Below are 22884 nucleotides of genomic sequence, written 5' to 3' on the forward strand. Positions count from 1 at the left end.
CCCAGTGAGTGGGGCCATCTTACACCCTCCAGCCACAGGTGAGTCTCCCCCTACTGTAGACGTGAACCCCAACAAGAGCAGAGAACTTCCAGTCAATAAGAACCCAGTGCCGTCTGAGGTCTCATACACAGTGACAATAACTGATGTCATCTCCAGGATCACACCCTCTCCAGGTGTCCCCTTACTCTTCTTATCTGTCCTTCATCGCTTTTCTGAGATGATTACCTCTCTTCTCTTCCCTTATCCACCACTCCCTTGTTAACCAAACCCAAACTCATGGCGTCACGTCGATTCCGACTCATAACAACCCCATAGAACAGGACATCACTGCCCCGTGGGTTTCGGAGATTGTGACTCTTTACGGGAGTAGACAGTATCGTCTTTCTCCCTCGGAGTGGCTGGTGGTTTCCAACTGCTGACCTTGTGGGTAGCAGCCAAACGCATAACCATCTGCCAACTCATGACTCATCACCAGGGCTCCACTCAATCTTGTGGCAGCCACTGCTATTTTGTGTTTTCTGTCACATACAGAAAACCCCCATCAGACCACCCTCCCTCTCCCCTGTCCAAGGGTGGGGTAAATAACGTCCTGCTCTAAGAGTGAAAGACCTAAAATCAGCATAAGGTGGATGAGACTTTGTAGACAGGAGCTGAAAGACCTGAAGTCAGAAGCAAAATGAGAAAATAGCTACACGAACCTCAATAAAGAGGAAAACACGGATGTCTCCCTGCAAACGACGGCCCTCAGCACGCTAATGTCCATGTCAGTTGCTGGAAGGTTTGATTTGCATATCAGTTCCCCAGAGTGCGATCAGATCCAAGTACGCAGACAAATTCAAGTGTTTTGGACTGGGAAAGCTAGAGGCTGATGCTCTGTGATTTGGTGTGGTCCTGCCCAGCCGATCGGCTCACCTCTCTATGTGGCATTTCATTTGTACCAAGAGCATCGTTAAATCACGTCATGTGTGAGATCAGGTCCTATTGACCAAACCTGGCCACAACAGTGTCTCACACCCCACCACCCCATGTCTTGGCTAGGCCTCATGACAAGAGGTGAGTTGGATGTTTCTCCCATCGGATGTGAACAGGCTGGCCCCTACGGTAGGAATAACACTATGTGGTACTACAAAAGGCGGGGTCATATGTGTCTACACAGCTTTGGGCTGGCTCTCTTGGTGTGCCCTCTCTTAGACTCCTGCTGCCTTCAGGAAAGACCACCTGAGCCCCTTCATGGACGCTGCATGGAGCAAAGAGCAGCAAAGCCCCTTTCAACTCCCAGGGGCTCTGTGTGACAGAGCAGTCCTGTCCCCAAAGGGCTTTCTGGGCTGTGGATTTTACAGAAGCCCACCACCAGGTCTTGTGCTGGAGGAGTTGCTAGGTGGGTTCAAATGGACCCCTTTTGGGTAGAAACCCAGTGCTTAACCACAGGTGCCACCAAGGCCCTGCTGACTCAAACTAAAGTCATTGCCATGGGTCCCGACTCATACTGACTCTACAGGCAGAAGAGAACTGCCCCGTGGGCCTCTGAGGATCACCCTTTTCCCACGAAGTGGCTGGGGGTTTCAGATTGCAGACCTTGGCGAGCCACCCACTGTCCTGTCCCGGCTCCTCGGGCCCTAGTAAGCCTGCCCTCCAGGGTAGACTTGTGAGCAAACAAATGATGGCTGTTGATTTAAGCCTCTGTGTTTTGTGGTGGTTGGCTATGTGGCAGTAGATAATTAGAACACACATTACATTGTGGCGTTGGTTATTACACAGAAAGAAAGCAGCATTTTATTTAAGACACCACACATGCTATGGAGATCATGTTACCTTCACATTGCCATGTTCAATTAGCCTGAGATAATCTCTGGAGCCAGGCGGAGAGGTGATGTATCCCAGGAAGATCACTTGATGAGAGCTCTTTTTCAGCAGCTTGGCAGCAGCAATTGCCTGAAGTTTCCTGTCCAGGTCGTCTCTGAAAAATGCAGAGATATATCTCTTGATCATATTTGCAAAGTAACTTCTAAATGTCATACTGAAATTCCCAAAGACTATCTTCAAGTAGCACGCAAAGCCAGATGAATTACTACATGGGCAAAGGCCTTAAAGCATTGCAAACAAACAAGAGATACAGGGTGTGCTAGTCCAGGTAGACTAGAAAATCAAATTCATAGACACTCATACATGTGTAAGAAAGAGGCTTAGATACAAGAGCAATTGAATATTGAGAAAGCATCCCAACCCAGTCCAAATCAAGTCCATAAGTCTGATATTAGTCCATGTGTCCGATACCAATCTATAAAGTCCTCTTCAGACTCATGAAACACATGTAATGATGCCGAATTCAGGAAGATCACAGGCTAGTTGGTTGGAACTCTTGTGGATCAGTGGTGTTGTAAGCATCTCAGCACTGGCAGGGTTCTCTATGTGGCTTCTCCAGCTCCAGAGGGCTGGTTGCATCAGGGCAGGTCCATGTGGCGTCTCCAGTTCCCAGGGCATGGGGACTATCAGCATAGTGCCATGTGTCTTGTCAGCAAAGCGTCTCCAAGGGAGGGGGCAGAGAGAGAGAGAGAGAGTCTCTCTCGCCTCCAAGGATGAAATTCAGGAATTCCCAGAATTCTCAGAAGGCCATGCCCACACAGAGGCCTCATTGGCTATGATCCGATTGACAGACTAGACTCCACCCCTTCACTTTAATCCTCTCAAGCCCCAAATTGACACCAGATTATGTAACTACCACACAGGGCTTCAACTAGGTAGGCTACAAACTTTCGATTAAGAGCAACATGACCCTTCTCCATAAATCATTTGTGTCAAGCTGATTGGGATATATATATATATTAGAAAATAGAACAATCAGCATTTGTTTTATTCTATTTTCAGGTGTGCATGGACTAATGTCCAATTGGGGAGCAGCTATGGTCCTGTCAGATTGGCTCCTTTTTCCTTTTGCATGGAGAACAGCTCTCCTTTTGTTTCTAATTTCCCTCTCATGGTTTTAAAGACCTTGCACCTAGACTTACAGCACTGGACAACAGGTAGGACACAGGCAGGTGAGGCAGAGCACCTGACACTTGAGTGTGTGTCTGGTGGGTAGGTGGCTGCTGGCTGTGGGGCCTGGGCTGCCCCTGCAGCTCTGGCAAACAGGGCTGGGTGTGCTCTACTCCTGCTGCCCTTTCGGTCCCCATCACTGCCACCACCCATTACTCTGCCTTCTGTTAGCTCCACCAGAAGCAGCGGCGGTGGCGGCAGCAATGACAGCAGTGGTGACAAGGATGATGGGAAGCAGGCATTACAACTGCTATATCACAGAAAAGCAAATGATATAGAGACACTGGTAGGAAGGAGAATCTTAGCATCTACAGAACACTTCAGGATCATGTAACCCACTCAGCTCCTTCCACTGGATGATCTAAAAGCCTCCCGACACTCCAGGCCAACTACTTCCTAACCATGGTCCTTTTCCTATGCTGGTATCACGGGGAGGCAGTGGGGCCTCAAGGAGGGAATTCACGTTCACGTGGACATGGAGGTTCAGTCCTTGGCTAATGCGTCTCGCGCATAGCCACCCCCAGTCTGTCAGTGGAGGCTTGCATGCTGCTACGATGCTGAACAGGCTTCATAGGCACTTCTGGATCAGGTGGATTCGCAAGAAAAAGACCTGGAGAACTACTTTGGGCAACAAGTCCATGAAAATCCTATGGATCACAATGGTCTGATCGCCAGTCACAAGGGGACAGAACTTGGCAGTGCTCTGCCCTGTTGTGTACAGAGGTGTTGTGAATCTGGGGCCGACTTGACAACAGGTACAACCAAACGCCACGGCAGCACTTTAACGATGATCATTCGGCAGGTACATCAAGCTTTGGTGGTGGTGGGGGGTTAGAGTTAGTCTTCTGGGGGATGGGGGTGGGATCCAGTTGACATAATCCAGTCAGGAAAACAGAACCAGCTATAAATATTTCAAACTAAGTAAATTTAACATAGAGTCCGGTCCCCTAGATGATGATGGAAAACCAAACAAAGTTGCAACCAGAGGTAAGCAGCTGTTGGGAACCAGTGGTGCTTCTAGGGATGGAGGGACAACAGGAGACGGTGGCATTACCAGAGGGCAGAAGCCAGCACTGGCTGGTGAGATGGAACTATGAACCAGGTATAAGGAGGAGCTAGAGCCACAGAAGGGACCCAGCCTCTCCAGAAACACCAGAGGAAACAGAGAAAAAGAAAAACTACCTTGGCTTCTCTCCTCCTGCTTCCCTCCAACTTTCCACGAGTGCCTCCCCCTGGGAACCTACCAAGAAGTCAGAAGACAAGAGGGACGGGAGTATGGATAGCAGAGAAGGAGAAAAACAAGGACACAAACTGGATCCAAGGCCAATTGCCCACAGACCAACATAAACCAAACCAAACACAAAAACCCCACTGAGATGGAGTCGATTCCAACTCATAGCGACCCTACCGACCAACACGGTCCTGTTGGTAAGTGCCGTCAAGTTGGCTAGGATGCACAGCGATCTTACGCACAATCAAAGGCACACATGGCCTCGTCTTCACAGCTGTTGCTCTGTTGGAGCAGATTGTTGCAATCACGGGTCCATCCGTTTCCTTGGGTCTTCCACCTTCTCTCTGGTCTACTGTACCTCACATGCTGTCCGCTTCTAGGGGCTGGTCTTGTCCAGCTCTCACGTGTACATGAGGCAACCGAAAGCACCATGGGTGGGGTCAGGGACAGCCCAGTCCTTAAAGTGGCATCTTGAGTCTCTACACTGTAAAGATCACTTGCCCCAGGCAATACACGGTTTGATTTCTTGACTGCTGCTTCCATGGGGGTTGATTGTGGATCCAAGTAAAATGGAATCCTTGACAACTTCAACCTTCCCTCCATTTGTCAGGTTGTTGTCTCTTGATCAGGTTTTAAGGGTTTAAAACTGCGATCCTGATGTTTCGTTATTCTTCCCATGGTCTCGCCTCTCAGATTATTCGTTTAGCATATAGATTATGCACGGTAAAGATACAGCCCTGATGCACACCTGCCCTCATTGAACACCACATAGAATTCCCTGGTTTTGTTCTAACAATGGCCCCTTAGGCCTTAGGGAAATCTTATGAACAGACCAATATCTCACTGCCATTGAATGGATTCCATTGCACAGTGACTCTATAGAACAAGATGGAATCTCCCCTGTGGTTTCCAAGACTGTAACTCTTTATGGGAATAAAAAGCCGTCTCGTTCTCCCGTAGACCAACATAGGTGTCTTTAAAGCACCACTAGCTAAGAAAAATAGATAATAAATGGAGGCAACAGAGAAAACCATGTCGAAGGAAGGTGGAAGGAGATTACCCAGGACCTGGAAGATTAGAGGCTCCTCACTGTCATCGAATCTGAAGCTAGGACTTAAGTTTGACTAAGTATGTGTAGACTTGACCAAGTCAGTATCTTTAAATGTCACCAGAAATAGACAAGCAACAGAAGCGTCACTTGGTAAACATCTATCTACCTCTGCCAGGTACTGCACCGGGTGAGATTGAAGTCTAACGATAATGGTGTGGCTGATCTTAACTCCATTTGTTACAGGAGGCTAAGGGACTTGTCAATGGTTATTCTCAATCTACCCTGATGGCGTAGCTGTTCAAAGCCACCAGATACTCTGCAGGAGACCTTTTGAGGCTTTCTGTTCCCGTAGAGTTAACCATTTCAGAAGCTCAAAGGGGGCAGTTCTACACTATCTTATAGGGTCGCTCCAAGTCAAAGTTGACTCAATGGCAGTGAGTGGGGCGTTCTAGCCCTCACAGACCCATTCTCTGCCCTGGTGAATGTCCAGGGAGACTGAGCGTGAAGATTGCACCTTGCAGGCTCCCTGCCCTGCTGGTTTCCAGTTGGGTTTGGTCAACTCAAGGCATCAGCAGGAGATGAAAGGGTGGGAGGAGAGAAAGCTCGGGGTATATCTTTCCCACTTCCTTTGGGGCTGACTCTTTAGTGGCAGTTGTATCCCTCTTGTCAGGAGGCCTCCTTCCTCAGGTCCAGGGGGACCTCACTGGGCTCTGGAAACACAGTCTTCTCTATGGGGCCTTTCGGATGTACGGTGACAATGATCTGAGTGCTCCAGGATCGCATGTGCTCCTTTGACCCTTCTAGCATCTTGGCAAGTAAGCTCATCATTAGGTTCTGTTCCCTCTGATACATGGTCCCCAAACCAACCCAAGCCCACTTCCATCAAATCAATTCTGATTCAAAGCCAACTCTGTAGGATGGAGTAGGACTGCCCCAGAGGATTTTCATGGCTGTACTCTTTATGGAGGGAGCCCTGGGGCATAATGGTTACAATTTGGGCTGCTAGCCATAAAGTCAGCAGTTTGAAACCACCAGCCACTCTGAAGGAGAAAGACAAGGCTCTCTACTCCCAGAAAGAATCATGGTCTCCAGAGCATACACATGGGTACAGATAAGAGTTGGAAACACAGGGAATCCAGGACAGATAGGCCCCTCTGGGACAGTAATGAGAATAATGATAGCAGAAGGGAAGGTGAAGGCCAGGGGGAGATCCACACATAACCTCCCCCCAGGGGATGGACAACAGAAAAGTGGGTGAAGGGAGACATCAGTCAGTGCAAGACATGAAAAAAACAAACAAACAAAAATTTATAAATTTTCAAGAGTTCATGAGGGAGGGAGGGAGGGTAGGAGAGGGAGGGGGGAAATGAAGAACTGATACCAAGGGCTCTTGTTTTGAAAATGATGATGTCAACAAATGTACAAATGCTCTTGACACAATGTGTGTGGATTGTGATAAGAGTTATATGAGCCCCCAGTAAAGTGATTAAAAAAAGAAGAGTTCCGGTCTCAGAAACTCACTGGGGCAGTTCTATCCTGTCAACTCCATGGCTGCGCGTTTGAGAGCCATCTCTGTAGACACAGACGGTTTTCAGCCCTCTCCCTCGGGGCTGGTGCAGAGTTCAAACCACTGACCCACCAGCATGTAACCCATGGAACCAGTGTCACTGAACAACGTGTGCGGAGATTGCTGAACGAGAACCACAGTGACGATGTCAACCTTCCCCGGAAACAAATAAGTTACCCTAGAAAGAATGGACCAGGCCTCTGAGTAGCACAACTTAACGCCACTTGTGGTCCCACCCACGAAGGGCCCAGGCCCACAGCACCTCCCAAACAAGGTTCAAATGGAACATGCTTCACTTGACCGCAATCATTGTAAAAATGATCAGATTAGCAGATATTGTGTGTGTGTGTGTGTGTGTGTGTGTGTGTAACAGTTTTACTTATGGTGTTTACTCAATGGCTCCCTAAGAAGTATGGCTGCTTCCTACATGTGGATTGTAAGAGAGAGATTTTTGTGGTCCATAATTTCAAAAGCCCCGTTGACCCAGCTAAGGACACACTCCCTCAGTGTATAATTCGCTCCTAATAGGATTTCACATTTGTGAGCTAGAATCACTAGAAAATGAGATCTGTGTATTTATTCTCAGCAAGAAGAACAACAACAGAAGATGCCACAATGGCCTCAAACACAGGTGTGTGCTTTAAGAACCGACACAGAACCGGGCCAAGGGCAAAGGCTGTGTCCCAGGCCTGCCTGTGATGTAGATGATGTCCAACCCATGTTTGATGAACGTGTCTTGTAAACTTTCTAACGTACACGGTAGCAGCAAACAAGCAAGCAACAGTGGCTGTTGAATCAACTCTGACTCACGGAGCCCTCATGGGTGTCCGAGGAGAACTTGGCTCCACAGGGCTTTCAATGGCTGGTTTTTCCAAAGTAGCTCACCAGGCCTTTCTTCAGCGACACCTCTGGGTTGATTGCAACCGCCAACCTTTCCTTAGCAGCCAAGTAATGAACGGTTGGCATTACCCAGGAACTCAGCCTTGGAGCGAGCCCTGATTGTGAGTGATTATGAGATGGGTTGCTAACCTGAAGGCTAACTATAAGGTCAGAAGTTCGAAACCACCAGCCACTCTACGGGAGAACGATGAGGCTTTCTACTCCTGTACAAAGTTACAGTCATAGAAACCCACAGCGGCCGTTCTAACTTGCCCTACAGGGTCACTATGAGTCACCTGGATGGCAGTGCAAGAAAAGGACTCTCCTTAGACTTAGAGCAGTCTGATTTGGTTTAAGGATAATTAGTGGCTAGCATTAACTGAGCACTTACTGGATTCATTACCTTTTCATATGAGGTCTCCTTTAATTCTCACAAGGAGCCTATCAGCTAGATAAGATGGTTGCCCTTGGCTTCCAGAGGACGGGGTGGAAGCACAAGAACATTGATTGACTTGAAGTTAGTAACAGCTAATGACAGTACTAGGATTCAAACCAGATTGTGATTCTGGAACCCATGTGCTTGACCCTTGAATCCCAATGCTTCCCTCTCGCTAGGGGAATGTAGGCTCTTGCTGTTGCTGCCTCATCACCACGGTGGAAGCTAGCGTGTGAGCAGAGCCGAGATAAAGGGAGTGGCATCCGTTGGGGGGTTCCGTACAGAGTGAGAAAGGGACACCCCCCACTTTCTGAGCACACCCCAGGTCTGTCTGCGCCCAGTTTCTGTTTTTAGTCTGTTCTTTCCACTGTAGGGGGAGGTTAGGCATGAGGGGAAAAGGGGACAGAGAACAGTCATCTGTTTCTTGAGTACAACTGTATAGGAGACCTTGCCGCGTTGAGGCAATGAAAATAAAGAACACAGAAACCTCCGGTGTGTCCGAGTAGCACTGAGCGCCACCGGGTTTCCACTGGCTGAATGTTCAGACACAGATCATCCGGCCTTTCTTCCAAGGAGCCTCTCAACACACACCACGGAGTCAATCCCAAGCCCAGCGAACCTACCAGCGCCTCCGAGACTGCGGATCTTTGCAGGAGCAGACACTCTCAGTTCTCTCCCTTGGAGCTGCTTGTGGGTTTGAACTGCTGGCCTGGTGGCTCGCAATCTAAGGTTTACAGGCTTACTGAACAGCACCACCAGGGCTCCAAAGGAGCCTTCCTTTTGACCCATTTGGAAGTTGTTTCCGTTTTTAATAGTTTCTGCTTTCTTTTCTATTGCTTTTCCAGGTTTTGGCTAGTCATCCCTGTTTGGTTTTGCTTGTTTCTTTGCTTTTCCTGTTAGTGTTTTGTATGATTTTCTGCATATAAAATCCAGGGTAGGATTTTATGTATAGAGACCCATAAAGATAGTAATGGGACTGATAATTGGCTAGGGGCAAGCAGGGAAGAGATGGGGAACTAACAACAATGAGGACCAAAAGGAAATGTTCTGAACTTGATTGTGGTGATGACTGCACAAATATTATTATGATTGAGTGATTAAATTGTTTGATATATGAATGATATGCCAATGAAACTATTTTTAAAACACAACTAACCAACTAGTTCACTGCCATTGAGTTGACTCCAACTCAAAATAAGGTCAGAATAAAACTGCCCCCTGTTGTGGGATTCAGAAAGATTTCTCCCAAGTTGTCTCCCCAAAATATATGCCAAACCCAAGACACAGCTTGCTACACATGGTAAACACTAGGAGGTCAACGAAAGTAGGTCAGAGGTTATTCTCCCCAGGGGTTATCAGCCATCTAGAGCAACCAGACTATAATGTCTGACCCTCCTTAAGTAGGACCCACCCCCTTCTGATGAGGACAATGATTGCTCCCTTGAAGGAGAGCCTGAAGGCAAGGTCAGGGCCACTCAAGGATGACTAAGGGTTAGGCTACTGTATTGAGTCTAGGGTCCGTCCATCTTGCCACATATGTATCTCTATTCCCTCCTTTTACTATTGCGTGTACACCCCTAGGTCATCCCCTCCACTTGCTTGTATTGCTTATGTTACAACCCCTTTCTATGACATCGGTTGTTATCTGTAATCAGGAGGCTTGCATGTCCTCAAAGATATACAAGCTTTGGCTAGAAATAAATTGAGCTCTCTCCTGCTCTCTATCTCCTACCTCCAAATGTACCACCAAGAGGAGCTGAGGTGAGCTTGCTACCATGAAATGTGTCTGACTTCTTTATTTTATTCTCTCTCCCACCTCACCTATTCCCTATAACTTTACTATAATCTTTGTATATCACATCATACAGTTGTGCCTACTGAACCCATGATAGTTGTGAGGGTCTGGTTACCCCCTGTGGGTTTCAAGGCTGTAAATCTTTATGGGAGCAGACTGCCTCCTCTTTCTGCCTCAGAGCAGCTGGTGGTTTCAAACTGCTGACTTGGGTTAGCAGTGCAATGCGTAGCCCACGACACCACCAGGGCTCCGAAGGAGCCTCTTGGTGACCTCAGAGTTTCAGCCTTTCTGCTGGCAGCCAAGAGTTCCCCAACACTGGCAGGCTTTAGGGTTTTGACTCACCTGCCACCTAGTTGTGTGACCATGAAGGCCCAAGCTATTGAACCTCCTCAGCCTCTAATACCAAACACCAAACTCACTGCCGGTGAGTCGATGCCGATTCAGCGACTCTCTAGGACAGGGTAGAACTTGCCCCCTGTGGTTTTCCACAATGCCAATGTTTTACAGAAGTAGACAGTCACGTCTTTCTCCCCCAGAGAGGCTCCTGTCAAACTTCTGACCTGTGGTTAGCACTCCAAAGAAGAACCACGGAGCCAGGAAGCATCCATCCTCAAACTCAAGGGCATAATATGGAAGCTGGCCCCAGCAGCCCTTTAGACAGGTAGAACTGCCCTTGGGAGTGTCTGAGACGGTCGCTCTTTCTGGGAGCAGGAAGCCCCATCTTTCTCCCATCCTAATGTCCTTCAAAATCAGGCACAGGCATCTTCAGAGCGGCAGTGATTCTTAGTTACAGTGCAGAGAACGTACCGCACCGGGGAAAATCCTCTGTGGGGAACGAAGGAAATAAAGGTTGTTTGGGGGGAATTAAAATGTTAATCCTAGGATTTCTTTGCATTTGTGTCATAATAAACCGGCTAAGGAAACGCACTCGTAATTTCCAAAGTGTGTCACAACAAAATCCACCGGCTGGTCCGCGATGGTGACGGTCAGGGTTATGGCTGGTGCAACCTCGCCCTCTGGTGACGGAAGCAGGTGGTGCTCCGATCTCACGATGGGGTATCGGGACAAAACCATGATCCTGTGCGGAAGGAAAGGAGACACGGGCATTACTGTTGGTCCCACCGCACCACGCAGACAGGACCACGGCAAACACCCACCGAGGGGAACGAGCGTAACGCCGGCACGGACAATGGCACAGCTTAGAGAGTGGTCGTGGGCTTGTTGGTTCATTGCATCTCTGCCCCACCACGCGTCTTGCAGTGACACTTGGCACCAGGGGTTCTCAATTCTGTTAGGGCTAAACACAGTGCCAGTCGTTCAAAATCACCATGGGCTCTGAGGGAGAAAGATGAGGCTCCGTACTCCCATAAGGGCAGTCTTGGAAGCCCCTGAGAGAGTTCTATCCGGTTCTGCTGTGTCTCCAGGAGTTGGCGTGGCCTCGATGGCAGGGAGTCTGCTTTGGTTGGAAGAAGCCCTGGAAAGAGCCTGTGGTAGACAGTGGGTTAAGCAGTGCCTGCCGGCTCCCACCGGTGACTCAGGCCCACCAACTCGGGAAGATGATGCTGGATGACCTCATAAAGCTTTACATAGGCTTGGAAATGTGCGTTGGAATCCACTTGAGGACAGTGGGTTTTGTCTTTCGGTTTGGGTAGGAGCTCTGGTGGTGCAAAGCTTAAGCAATCAGCTGCTAGCCAAAATGTCAACGGCTTGAACCCAATCAGCAGCTTCAAAGAACTAAAAGACCTGACCATCTGCTCCCTCCATGGAGACTCCAGCCCAGGAAACTCACGCGGCCGCCGGAGCGGAATGGACTAGACAGACGGCAAACAGCAGCAGCACGCCCTCACTAACTGCGTGGCATGAAACCCTTGGCCTTGTAGTCGACCCCAACCCTGCAGTCACCTACAGGCCCAAACAGAACTGCCCCTATTTTCAAGGCTGTAAATCTTCATGGGAGCTGAGACAGCCTCTGCTTTCTTCCAAAGAGCAGCTGGCGGGTTCATACTACCGACCTTGCGGTGAGTTGTGCGGTGGTTAGATTTTTGTCAACTTGTACTCGTGCAGAGGCGGAGTCCAACCTGCCAGTCAGGCTGATGGTGACACCTCCTTGGGGGTGTGGCTTTTTCATAAGGGAGAAACTGGGAACGTCTCTCTGCCCCTTTGCCTTCCTGCTTGCTGGGACTCTGTGCCTGCCTCCACCGGTGGCTCCACGTGGGCCACCTGAACCTAAGAGCAGCCTGCACGTTTCCGTTGACCTTCGATCCCCTTGACTGTAGCACCGGCCTGTGATCTTGCTGTATCCGGCTCCACTTCTCGGCATTATTGGGCTACAGCTACATGAGTCTGCAGAGAGCCCCGGCGAACATCAGACCAATGGACTTAATTGTCCCGGGCGGGGATGCCTTCTTGACGTGAAATTACTTCTTGACACAAAATTCTTCCTCATGCAGATATGAGTGTCACAGGTCTTGCTTTTTCAAACAACTCAGCCTAACGAAGTGACTCACTCCATCACCAGAGCTAATGAGCAGCATGAGTAATAACGTGCAAAGCATATTACACGGCTCCTTAGCTATTTGCAGAAACACAATCTAACAGGAATCAAAGCAGGTGAGACTATGTAATCTTGCCAGGGAAGATACAAAGCAACAACTTGCAAAATGAAACGCAACTCACTACCGATCCCAAATCAGAGTGAGCCGATAGGGTAGAGTCCAACAGGCCCTGGGGGTTCTGAGACTGTGACACTTTAAGGCAGTAGGAAGCCTCCTCTTTCTCCCATGGAGGAACTGGCGCTTTCGAATTGCTGACCTTGGGAGGATGAGCGCCATCTGTAACCACTATGCCACCAGGCTGCCTTGGGGATACAGTTAAAAGCACTAAAAATGTGTGTTCACACAAAACTTATAGACAGGTATTCCCAGGACCATTATTCCTATCAGCCAACATCTATCAACGGCTACAATGGACTCATCCACACAAGAAACGAAGCACTGACATGCTGCAACACGGGTGGGTTTCCAACCTAGCATGCTTAGTGGAAACAGGGAACTGGTGGTACAGCAGGCTGCTTGCTGAGCTGCTAACCAAGGGTCAGCAGTTTGAAACCATCTGTCGGTCCGCAGGGGAAAGAGGAAGCTGTCTGTTCCTTTAAGGATTTACAGCCTCAGAAGCACCATGGGAGTCCCTCCCTTCTGACCACAGATCATTGTAAGTCAGAATGGACTTGATGGTGGCAGCCAGTTTGACTTGGTTTGAGTGAAAGAAACCAGACACAAATCACAAATATGTGATTCCATACAGATGAACTATCCAGAAGAGGTCAATTGCTGCAGGTGGGAAATCAGTGGCTGGGAGGAGGTGGTGAGAGAGAGATGGGAGTGACAGGAGGGACCTGGTTTCTTTCTGAGGTGAGGTAAATGTTCTGAAGTTAGATGGTGGCGGCAGTTGACAACATCATTAATGTACTAAAACCACCGGGTGGTGCCCTTTATAGGGGTGAGTTTTTTGTTACATGCAAATCACCTCAATAACCAAAAAACCCACTAATCTAAGAAAAAGCAACAAAGAGCTCAAATCCAAATAGTAGTTGGAACTGTGGACCACCAGTATGCACTAGCAGACACTCTAGGCTTTGCCACACCATTATAGATGCAAAATGCAGTTACACACACATATCACTTCTTTCTTGAGGCTGACAGTAATCTACTGATGTTGACTTTCAGCGAGGGGAGAAGTTTTTCTTCCACTCTTCAATGTCTCATCATTAACTCTGAAGACTTTTATAAATTGCCTAGGGAGCCCTGGTGGTTACCTGTGAGCTGCTAACAAACTGCCAGGTCAGCAGCTGGAAACTACCCATCCCTCTAAAGGAGAAAGATGAGGCTTCAACTCGAGCAGAGTTACAGTCTCAGGCTCACAGGGGCAGTTCTACTGTAACCTATAGGGTCGCTATGAGTCGGCATCGACTCTATGGCAGTGAGTTTATATAAGTTGCCTAAAGTATAGGTGGTAGTCACATAATTTTGTATCAACTTGAAGATACAGAAGAAGCGTAGGGGTGGAATCTATCCTGTCAGTCAGATCACAGCCTGATAGTACCTCCTTGTGGGTGTGGCGTTCTCATAAGGATGGTGCTGGGAACCTAACCCCCTCTCTCTCTGCTTGCACCTTCCTGTTATCATTTAAGATGCAAGACTTTATCATTCTTGCCAGACTCAACCTTTCAACTCTTTGCTGAGTCTCTGACTTAGTAGGCCTGGCCTCTGACTCAGGCATCAGTAAACTTTCCAGAATTCTCCAGTGACTGTATGACACCTATTGCCTTGAGCCACTGCTGTGACTACTGTACTCAGTGATGCTCTAGATACACTTAACTGGCATTCTTAAGGTACAGAGGGAAAGGTACCAAATGAGCCAGCCCACTTCTGGTAAGAATTATATATATATTCAAGACCATCAGTGGAGAGGAATTCTGGACTATCTGCTCTGTGTGAAGGGTTCATTAATATTTATTCTTAAGTAATTCAATCTCCTAAGAAACATCACTAAATTCCATAGAACAAGGTCTTGGTGATCTCACCCCAAGCCTTTGCTACTTAATGAGTTTCAGAGAGAAGTTCAGGATTAATTCCCAAAACATACTCACCCCCAAGTGTGATCCCTTGTGCTTGGGCCAAAATCAGTATAGAAACCCAACTTCTCCCCAAGCCACATGGTTAAATCATTGTTCCCCATATAGGGCTTCGAAGCATCACTTTCTAAAATTGTTATAAAATCTGCACCTGGTAGTGGGCGGGAGAAATGAACATAATAATTAAATGCACAATGCAAAAAATAACTATTAAAATTTTATTCTTCACACTTAACCCCTTTCCTTTTACTTCTAGATTTAAAGTAAAGTCTTTGCTAAGGAGTCACTAAAGTGGAATGGTTCAAATCTGATCTATCAAGAATTTTCCCCATGTTGCAAGGGTAATTAAAACATAAGATACTTCCAAGAAGGGCAGGAAGGGATAAAAGCATAAATAACCTACAGTTTCAAATATTCTGAATATCTTTCTTAAATAGTCAAAACTTCAAATAATTATAGTGCCTTTGTCAAATAACCAATTTATATTCGGAAATAATTCAAGAATGCACATAACATTTTATTCTAGTGTCGTTAGATGCCAATGAGCTCATTTCAACTCATGGAAACTCCATGTATTTTCCAAGCAAAGTGGAACTGCTTCCTAAGGGTTTTCAGGGCTGGGGCCTTTCTGAAGCAAATTGCCAGGCCTGTCTTCAGAGACACCTCTAATTGGGTCCAACCACCAACTTTTCAGCTCATCGTTAAGCACTTAATCATTGGCACGAACTTTACCCTGGCTAGTGACACAGAAGTTGATTAGTTTTCCAGACCCTGGCCAGATATGTCAGCAGAACTAAATGAGGGCTAAGGGCCAAAGACGCGATACATTAACATAGTAATCATACAGAGTCTAAGGTTTCTCAGGGAACATGCTTGCTGATCAGTAGGAATAACCAGAAGAGTTACCCCTTTATTTCCCTCCATGTAAGGTGATCTAAGAACCAAATGCTTATACATTTTAAATGATGCTTCATTGAAGATGAGCACAGAATCAAATACCTTGGGGTATTCTGCACAGGGCACAGAATCAAATACCTTGGGGATGGGTGGTGAGAAGGGGTGGGGGTGGGGGAAAGAATCAAATACCCTATATACTTGAGTATAAGTCAACCCGAATATCTAGTGAGGCACCTAATTTTAACCACAAAAACTGCATTAAAAAACGTGCTGAAAAATTCGGCTTATGCTCAAGTATATACGGTAACCTCAAACTAATGCTCAAACTCTTGAAAGAAAATGGCTTGAAAATGAGCATCAATCTGCCTCCTTCTGCCCTTTTCTCCAACAGTTTTCTGGATCCCTACTACAAGGTCCTTAAATGACAGGAGCCACCAGCAGGGGTGTCTGTAACTATAGTATGAGAAGAACTCCCTGAAGCTACTCAGTAGGATGCTGTATTCAGAATCAACTGGATTTCTTTCCAACAAGACCTATGTGGTCACAGACGCTTTAATCTTCCTGAAGCTGCAAAGTAACTCTTTGTGAAGATGATAGTTTATGACCCAGAAAGTCCTCCTCCTAAGACTTATGGCCTTCATCAAAATCAAAATGAAATGGTGGTTTCTCCCCCGTGTGATTGACTTACCTGTGTGATTGAGCAGTTGAGCTGATCTTTCTAGATTAGACCATCCTTCATTGTCGTATCCAAACCTGAAAGGCCAGATGGCGACAGAGACCTCTTTGGCTGGTGCCTGAAGAATTGATTTAATGGTGATTTATGATGGCTATGAACAGTGGCAGTTTCAGTGACCCATTTTCTCCACCACACTCTAAATACTCCAAAATAACCTCTGTACCACGTTTCAGCAAAGGAATATCCTCCAACATTCTGTTGGCTTTGTTGGGTGCCACCGAGTCACTTCCAACCCAGCAACTCTCTGTACAACAGAACAAACACACTGTCCAGTCCTACACCATCCTCACAGCCAGGGCTACGGGTTAGTCTGCTGTCGCAGACACTATGTCAATTGCTTTCATTAAGGATGTTCCCCCTTTTTGTGAGGATCCTCCCCCAAGCACGACCTCCTTCTCCAGGGACTAGTCTTTCCTGATAACACTTCCAAAATGCCCAAGACAAAGTCTCCCCATCTTCTGTTCTTAGGAACATCTCTAAGGCAGTACTTCTTCCACGACAGAATTGCTCATTCTTCTGGAAGAAGAACCCATATTCTTCACCCTCCTCACAATTCAAAGACATCGATTCTTCTGTGGACTTCCATTTTAATTGTCCAGCTTTCATGGGCTTGTGAGGCCACTGTACATACAATGACTTGGGGCAGGCGCACCTTGGTCCTGGAAGTAACGTCTTTGCTCTTTAATGCTTTAAAGAGGTGTTTTGCAGCAGATTTACCCAGTGAAATACGTCACTTGATTTCTTAACTGCTGCTTCCATAGGCATTGATTATGGATCCAAATAACATGAAATCCTTTACAACTTCAATATTTTCTCCGTTTTTCATAAAATATTGTTTATTGGTCTAGTTGTGAGGCTATTGTGGTTTTTATGTTGCGGTGTAATTTATATTGAAGTCTAGTCGTGAGGTTATTGTGGTTTTTATGTTGCGGTGTAATTTATATTGAAGTCTAGTCGTGAGGCTATTGTGGTTTTTATGTTGCGGTGTCATTTATATTGAAGTCTAGTCGTGAGGCTATTGTGGTTTTTATGTTGCGGTGTAATTTATATTGAAGTCTAGTTGTGAGGCTATTGTGGTTTTTATGTTGCGGTGTAATTTATATTGAAGTCTAGTTGTGAGGTTATTGTGGTTTTTATGTTGCGGTGTAATTTATATTGAAGTCTAGTTGTGAGGCTATTGTGGTTTTTATGTTGCGGTGTAATTTATATTGAAGTCTAGTTGTGAGGCTATTGTGGTTTTTATGTTGCGGTGTAATTTATATTGAAGTCTAGTTGTGAGGCTATTGTGGTTTTTATGTTGTTATTATGTTCAATTTATATTGAAGGCCAGTCTTTGATTTTCATCGTCATCTTCAAGCTAATTATGTCCATTTCGAGTCACCTTCATTTTTCAGCAGACAAGGTTGTGTCATCTGTACACCATAGGTTGTTAATGAGTCTTCCTCTAATCTTGATGTTGCGGTTTTATTATTAAGGTCAAAATTACACGTGAATGGTGACCCTAAACATGTGCCCACTTTTAATTCATAAAAATAAGAAGACATTCCCTGTACGGAAATCTCATATTAAATCCTCTTTAACCATCTAGCTTAAGCTTGAATGTAAGGAGGGATGTTTGAGAAGTAATTATTTGTAAGTAAATTGCTTATATATTATAATATTATGTAATAGATTATAATTATATATAAGCAAATTGCTTATAAGACCATCAAAAATTAGAAGTACAGAAATGTAATTGTTAGTTGAATCAATGAAAACCTATTATTATTCTCATTCTCAGTAAGCCAATTAAGCCAAATCAGCTCTGCTTTCAAACTATATTCTAAATCTGTCTACTTCTCCTGACTCCACTGCCACCTCACTAGTTCGAACCACCATCATGTCTCTCTGGGACAACTGAAAAAGCCCCAGGACATATCTCTCTGCTTCCACTTTTGTGTCCCCCTACAATCCATTCATCCCAAAGCCATCTCAGTGATATGTCACAGGTTTCTTCACTCTCCTGTTGAAGACATTCCAGTGGATTCCATTGCAAGTAAGTCCTATGAGCTACAAAACCTTATGTGACGTGGCTCTCACTAGCCTAGCCAACTTCACCTTTTATTATCTCTTCCTACTCAGAAAGCTTCAGCCACACTGGCCAGCCACATGTCAAGCTGTCAAGCTGGTTCCCAATTCAGTGTTGTCCCCATGTCTCCTCTATCTGAATGCTTTTAACACCAGCTCTGCATAGACGGCTTATTCTCAACCTCCTGGTCTCAAATCAAATGTCCTCTCCTCACAATAGCCTTCTTGAGCCATCCTGATGCTCAATCGTCCAGTTTCCTTCGTAGCAACCCAATCAAGTATGGCAGACTTTGTGCATTTTGTGCAATTATTTCTTTCCTCCTGGAATGTGAACTCCTTGAAGCCAAGTATCGTGTCTAATTTGCGTAATTCTGTATCCCTAGTACCAGGCATATACGAGGTCTTCAATAAACTTTTATCAAATGAATGAAAGAAAGAACACATATTCAATCCAATTCAAATAACTCCCTTTGAAAAACAACCCTTGCTGACCATAGGCATCCTCCCTGATGGATTTTACATAATAATAAACCATAGTCACTGCCACCGAGTCAATTCTGACTTATAGAAACTCTGTAGGACAGAACTTCCCCTGCGAGTTTCCCAGACTGCACTTCTTTATGCGAGCAGAAAGCCTCCTCTGCCTCCCGGTAGAGCCACGGGTGCATTCTAACTGCTCACCTGGCCGTTTGTAGCTCAACAGTAACCACGACGCCACCAGGTATGTGTGTGTGTGTATATATATATATATATATATATATATATATATATATATATATATATATATATATATATATAGTTATAGTTGTTGTAGTTACAATAATAGCAGCTAACAATTAAAGAGCAAAAGAAAGCGACCATTTAATACACTATGTAATTTTAGACAAATGATTACGGAGAATTGAATAGTTGCCAACATTCTATGAGGTGTTGAAGACAAAGATGAACAAGAGAAGCATAATCTCTGCCCTCATGACACATTTTTACTTTATATGAAAGATCTGCCAGATAGTAGAGAATTTTAAAATTCCCAGTTAAGCTTCAAATTTTATTTCGGCCCAAACCCTAACTCACGATAAAACACTTCAAAATTTTGATTGGAGCCAATACAAAGCACAACATTGCAATGCCTTGCTCCAGCCCAGCTTTTTAGAAGAGAAAAGTACAATAAATACTCAAAAATATAGTCAACAGTAGGGAAAACAAGAGAAAAGAAAAATGCTACCGTCCATCTACACAGAAACAACCCAGAATCTGAAAAAGCAATCATTGTAAGATTTTCCTTCTTCTACAGTTCAATGCATAAAGGTATGCATATAAATAGATAGCATATAAAACTCTATTTAAAAATTTTAAATTACTTACCTCTTTGACCAGTTTTCTCTGATAGGTTGTTTGCCGTAGTCCTAATCCCAGCAAGCCCATACCAACAAGCAGCCACAAGACTAAACGAGACCAAGAAACAATTGTCTAAAAGAAACTGAGTTTCATGAAGCCAAGTTTACTGATTAAAAAATTTTTTTTTCATGATTGCACTGCATCTATGAACCAAGAACTTTATGCAAAGGGGAAATATTTAATTAATGGGTTCATTTTCATGTGTAACATGCATAACATAACCCACAACTTAAATCCAGGCCTCAAATAATCCTCACAAAAATATTCCAATACACATTCCCCGTTAAGTCATGGTCCTTGATCACAGAGACTCGTTGGAAAATCTCTCTGAGCAAGAAGTGGGGAGAACCCTGTAGAATCAAATCACAAAGATTTCAAAATACAGGAACTTCCTGAAACAGGATGTAAAAGAAGTGTTTGGCATGTTTTAAAAAAGGAAAAAAAGCAACTGAGGAGCATGAAGCTGTAATGAATGACTAGAAATGCGTGTGAAGCATCAAATAGACTTCTGAGAATAAAGATTCAATAATTAAAATTCAAAGGGCAAGAGAGACAGCAGATTGGCCATGAATTTTCCCACAACCTTTATGAAGTTCCCTCATAATGTTTACAACTTATGATGAAACACGTATAGAAGTTTTTATGTAATGGTATCATTTTATAACATTTCTCCTAGAAATAAATATGTACACTAACACTTTACTTAGCTTTTTAACTATTTCGGACTTCATTACAAGGAAATCATGTACTTCCTTTAGGAAAACATCATCTCCTTGAGGGTGAGGAATATTTTTTACTCATCGTTCTAGACCACATAACAGCTACCTCAAACACAATTTGGACCCTATAGGCATTCAACAAATATTTTCATTTAATCCAGTCTAGCAGGAATGAGTCAGAAACTGAATAGTAAACTAATTACAGGTTTGGGTTTTTTCAACATTCCAAACATTAATCCATTTAATCTGCCCCCAAAAATGATAGCTAGGAATGAAAAAAAATTCTAACTACTAGAGCAAAGCACTTTGGAAATTCTATCTGTTAAATCATCTTGACCACACTACAAGGGAGGCAAAATTGAATACTCAAACCAAAATCAAACTCACAACCATTGAGCTGATTCCGACTCGGAGACCCTACAGGACAGGGTACAACCACTCCTGTGTGTTTCAGAGACTGTAATTTTTTAGGGGGGTAAAAAGTCTCATCTTTCTCCTGTGGAGGAGCTGGTAGTTTTGAACTGCTGACCTTGAGGTTAGCAGCCCAATGTGTAACCACTATGTCACACAGCTCCTAAAAATGAATACAGAAGAATTTAAGGCACTTCGATGAGAGCAAGAACAACAAAAAGGTAGGGGTGGGGGGCAAAGCTAGTTAACAGCAATTGGTAAAGATGAAGAACATTATTAAAGTCCACTGAAGGGTCCCTGAGGTTCTCTCTATAAACTAATGTCCTCTGTATTTGACAAGTTATATAAGAAGATGCTCATTTGCTTGCTTTAAGAAAAGCAAAGAACTCTGCTTACAAAGTGTCGTGTATTTTTCACTCTGTCTGAAAAGCATTTTGGAACTGCGCTTTGTTTGAAGGAGACCAGCAAGACTCTTCTGAGGCCCAAATCGCATATTCAGCCCAATGATTAGCATCATTGTCCCTATTAAAAGAGAAACAAAGAACAGGTTACATTCCCATCCCCCCCCCCACCCCGTCCTCCCAATAGTCTACTCTAGGAGCTGAGATGTCATTTAATGAACGTAGCCTGACAATTTAGCCACTGAATTCATGTAGCTCACGACCTTCTTCAGTAAACCACTGTCATAGTAAGTTTAATAATTAGGGCCGTTATAAGAAATCTGCTGGACTTCTCAGAACCATGTTCTAATTGAGAGGACCTCAGTCTGCTCCTAATCATGAATTTGTTCTAATTTCCTGTGCATTTCCCAGTTGTGACGTTGCTAACAGCATAACTCGCTGGGCATGAGGTTATTGGCTGGGAAGGAGAGGTCAGAACACACGAGAAAGAAGGCTGGTGAGTGGGCGTAGGGACTCAGTCCTTTCCACTGGAGAGACCACATAAACAACACCATGTGGCTGTGTAGATTCTCCATATGACAATCATTCTGATCTGGGATACAGAGACTCTGGGCATGGGGTCCTCTCAGAAGTCACACTGTGCCAGTAAGGGTGGCCAATGATGCTGAGTTAAGATATGATGCTTTACAATGTTGCTGACAATTAAGGTTTCTATCGCTTCTTAAACCCTACATACTAAGACTGGAAACAGATGTATAACTGAGCAATGTGTAAATCAGGAAGTGACAAGGAATGGTTTAAGCTAACAAAAAAAGAAGAAAGTTATGAAGAAATTTCCATAAAAGAATAGAAAGTTAGAAAATAAATTTATAATTAAGTTCTAACATCATGTAGAAACCTTGTGACTCGGTTGTATTAAAAGCCACTATGCATGTTACCAGGGCTCACAAGCTTTCTCTATGGCCTTGTCACTGGTTTGCTAATTCTTATTTTAAAACTCTCAGCCTTACGAGGCTCTGAGAAGGCAGTCTCAGCACCCCCATAGGCAGTGAGAAGGAACCCAAAGAAAGCACCCCTGCTAACAATTGGGAGCAACCCACGCATGCCCCGAATGGAACGCTCGTGGGCTCTTACGTTCATTCGCTTTCTCCACAGGGCTGCCCCTACACAAGCTGGGGTGAGAAAAGCAGGGCATGGGACAGGCTGAGAGAGCGGACAGATCAGACACACCTGGAAGAAACCAGAAGACACACAAAGTTGGCAGAGCTAAGGGTATCCTAGGGGAGACACAGCAGTGCCTTCTCTGCCGAGATAGGGGCCAGCAACGATCAGAGACACACAATCCTCCAAAGGTGTTTGGAAACTCCTTCATGCAGCCTCTCCCGACAGTCCTCTCCACGGGAGATATTCAAGTGCATGAGGCAATGGACAGAGCAGTTGGTTATATTGCAGGGACTCCGTGGGGGATGGAAAGGAATGGAAATAGTGTTCTTCACATCTCCTTAATAAGACTCATCCTATTGGACTTTTACTTGTTTCTGTCTCCTTTTATGAAAGGTGCTTCTCCCACTAAAGTTCCAAATGAGCAGGGAGAGTGTCCTGGATCTCTAGCCCCTGGCAATACGGCTAG

At 45.2% G+C, this 22884-nt stretch overlaps 1 protein-coding gene across 1 annotated transcript in view; it reads right to left on the minus strand.

Moving 5' to 3' along the window:
- The window catches only part of CWH43 (cell wall biogenesis 43 C-terminal homolog), a 74122-nt gene that overhangs the window by 14751 nt on the left and 36487 nt on the right, over nucleotides 1-22884 (minus strand). The window contains exons 8-13 of the mRNA XM_075544971.1: nucleotides 21250-21375; nucleotides 19691-19770; nucleotides 16211-16316; nucleotides 14641-14776; nucleotides 10921-11070; nucleotides 1813-1957 (exon numbers count right to left, since the gene is read on the minus strand). Coding sequence (XP_075401086.1) covers nucleotides 1813-1957; nucleotides 10921-11070; nucleotides 14641-14776; nucleotides 16211-16316; nucleotides 19691-19770; nucleotides 21250-21375 — 743 coding nt within the window. The remainder of the gene's footprint in view (nucleotides 1-1812; nucleotides 1958-10920; nucleotides 11071-14640; nucleotides 14777-16210; nucleotides 16317-19690; nucleotides 19771-21249; nucleotides 21376-22884) is intronic.

The sequence above is a fragment of the Tenrec ecaudatus genome, chromosome 3 (assembly GCF_050624435.1).
Source record: "Tenrec ecaudatus isolate mTenEca1 chromosome 3, mTenEca1.hap1, whole genome shotgun sequence".
Taxonomy (NCBI): Eukaryota; Metazoa; Chordata; class Mammalia; order Afrosoricida; family Tenrecidae; genus Tenrec; species Tenrec ecaudatus.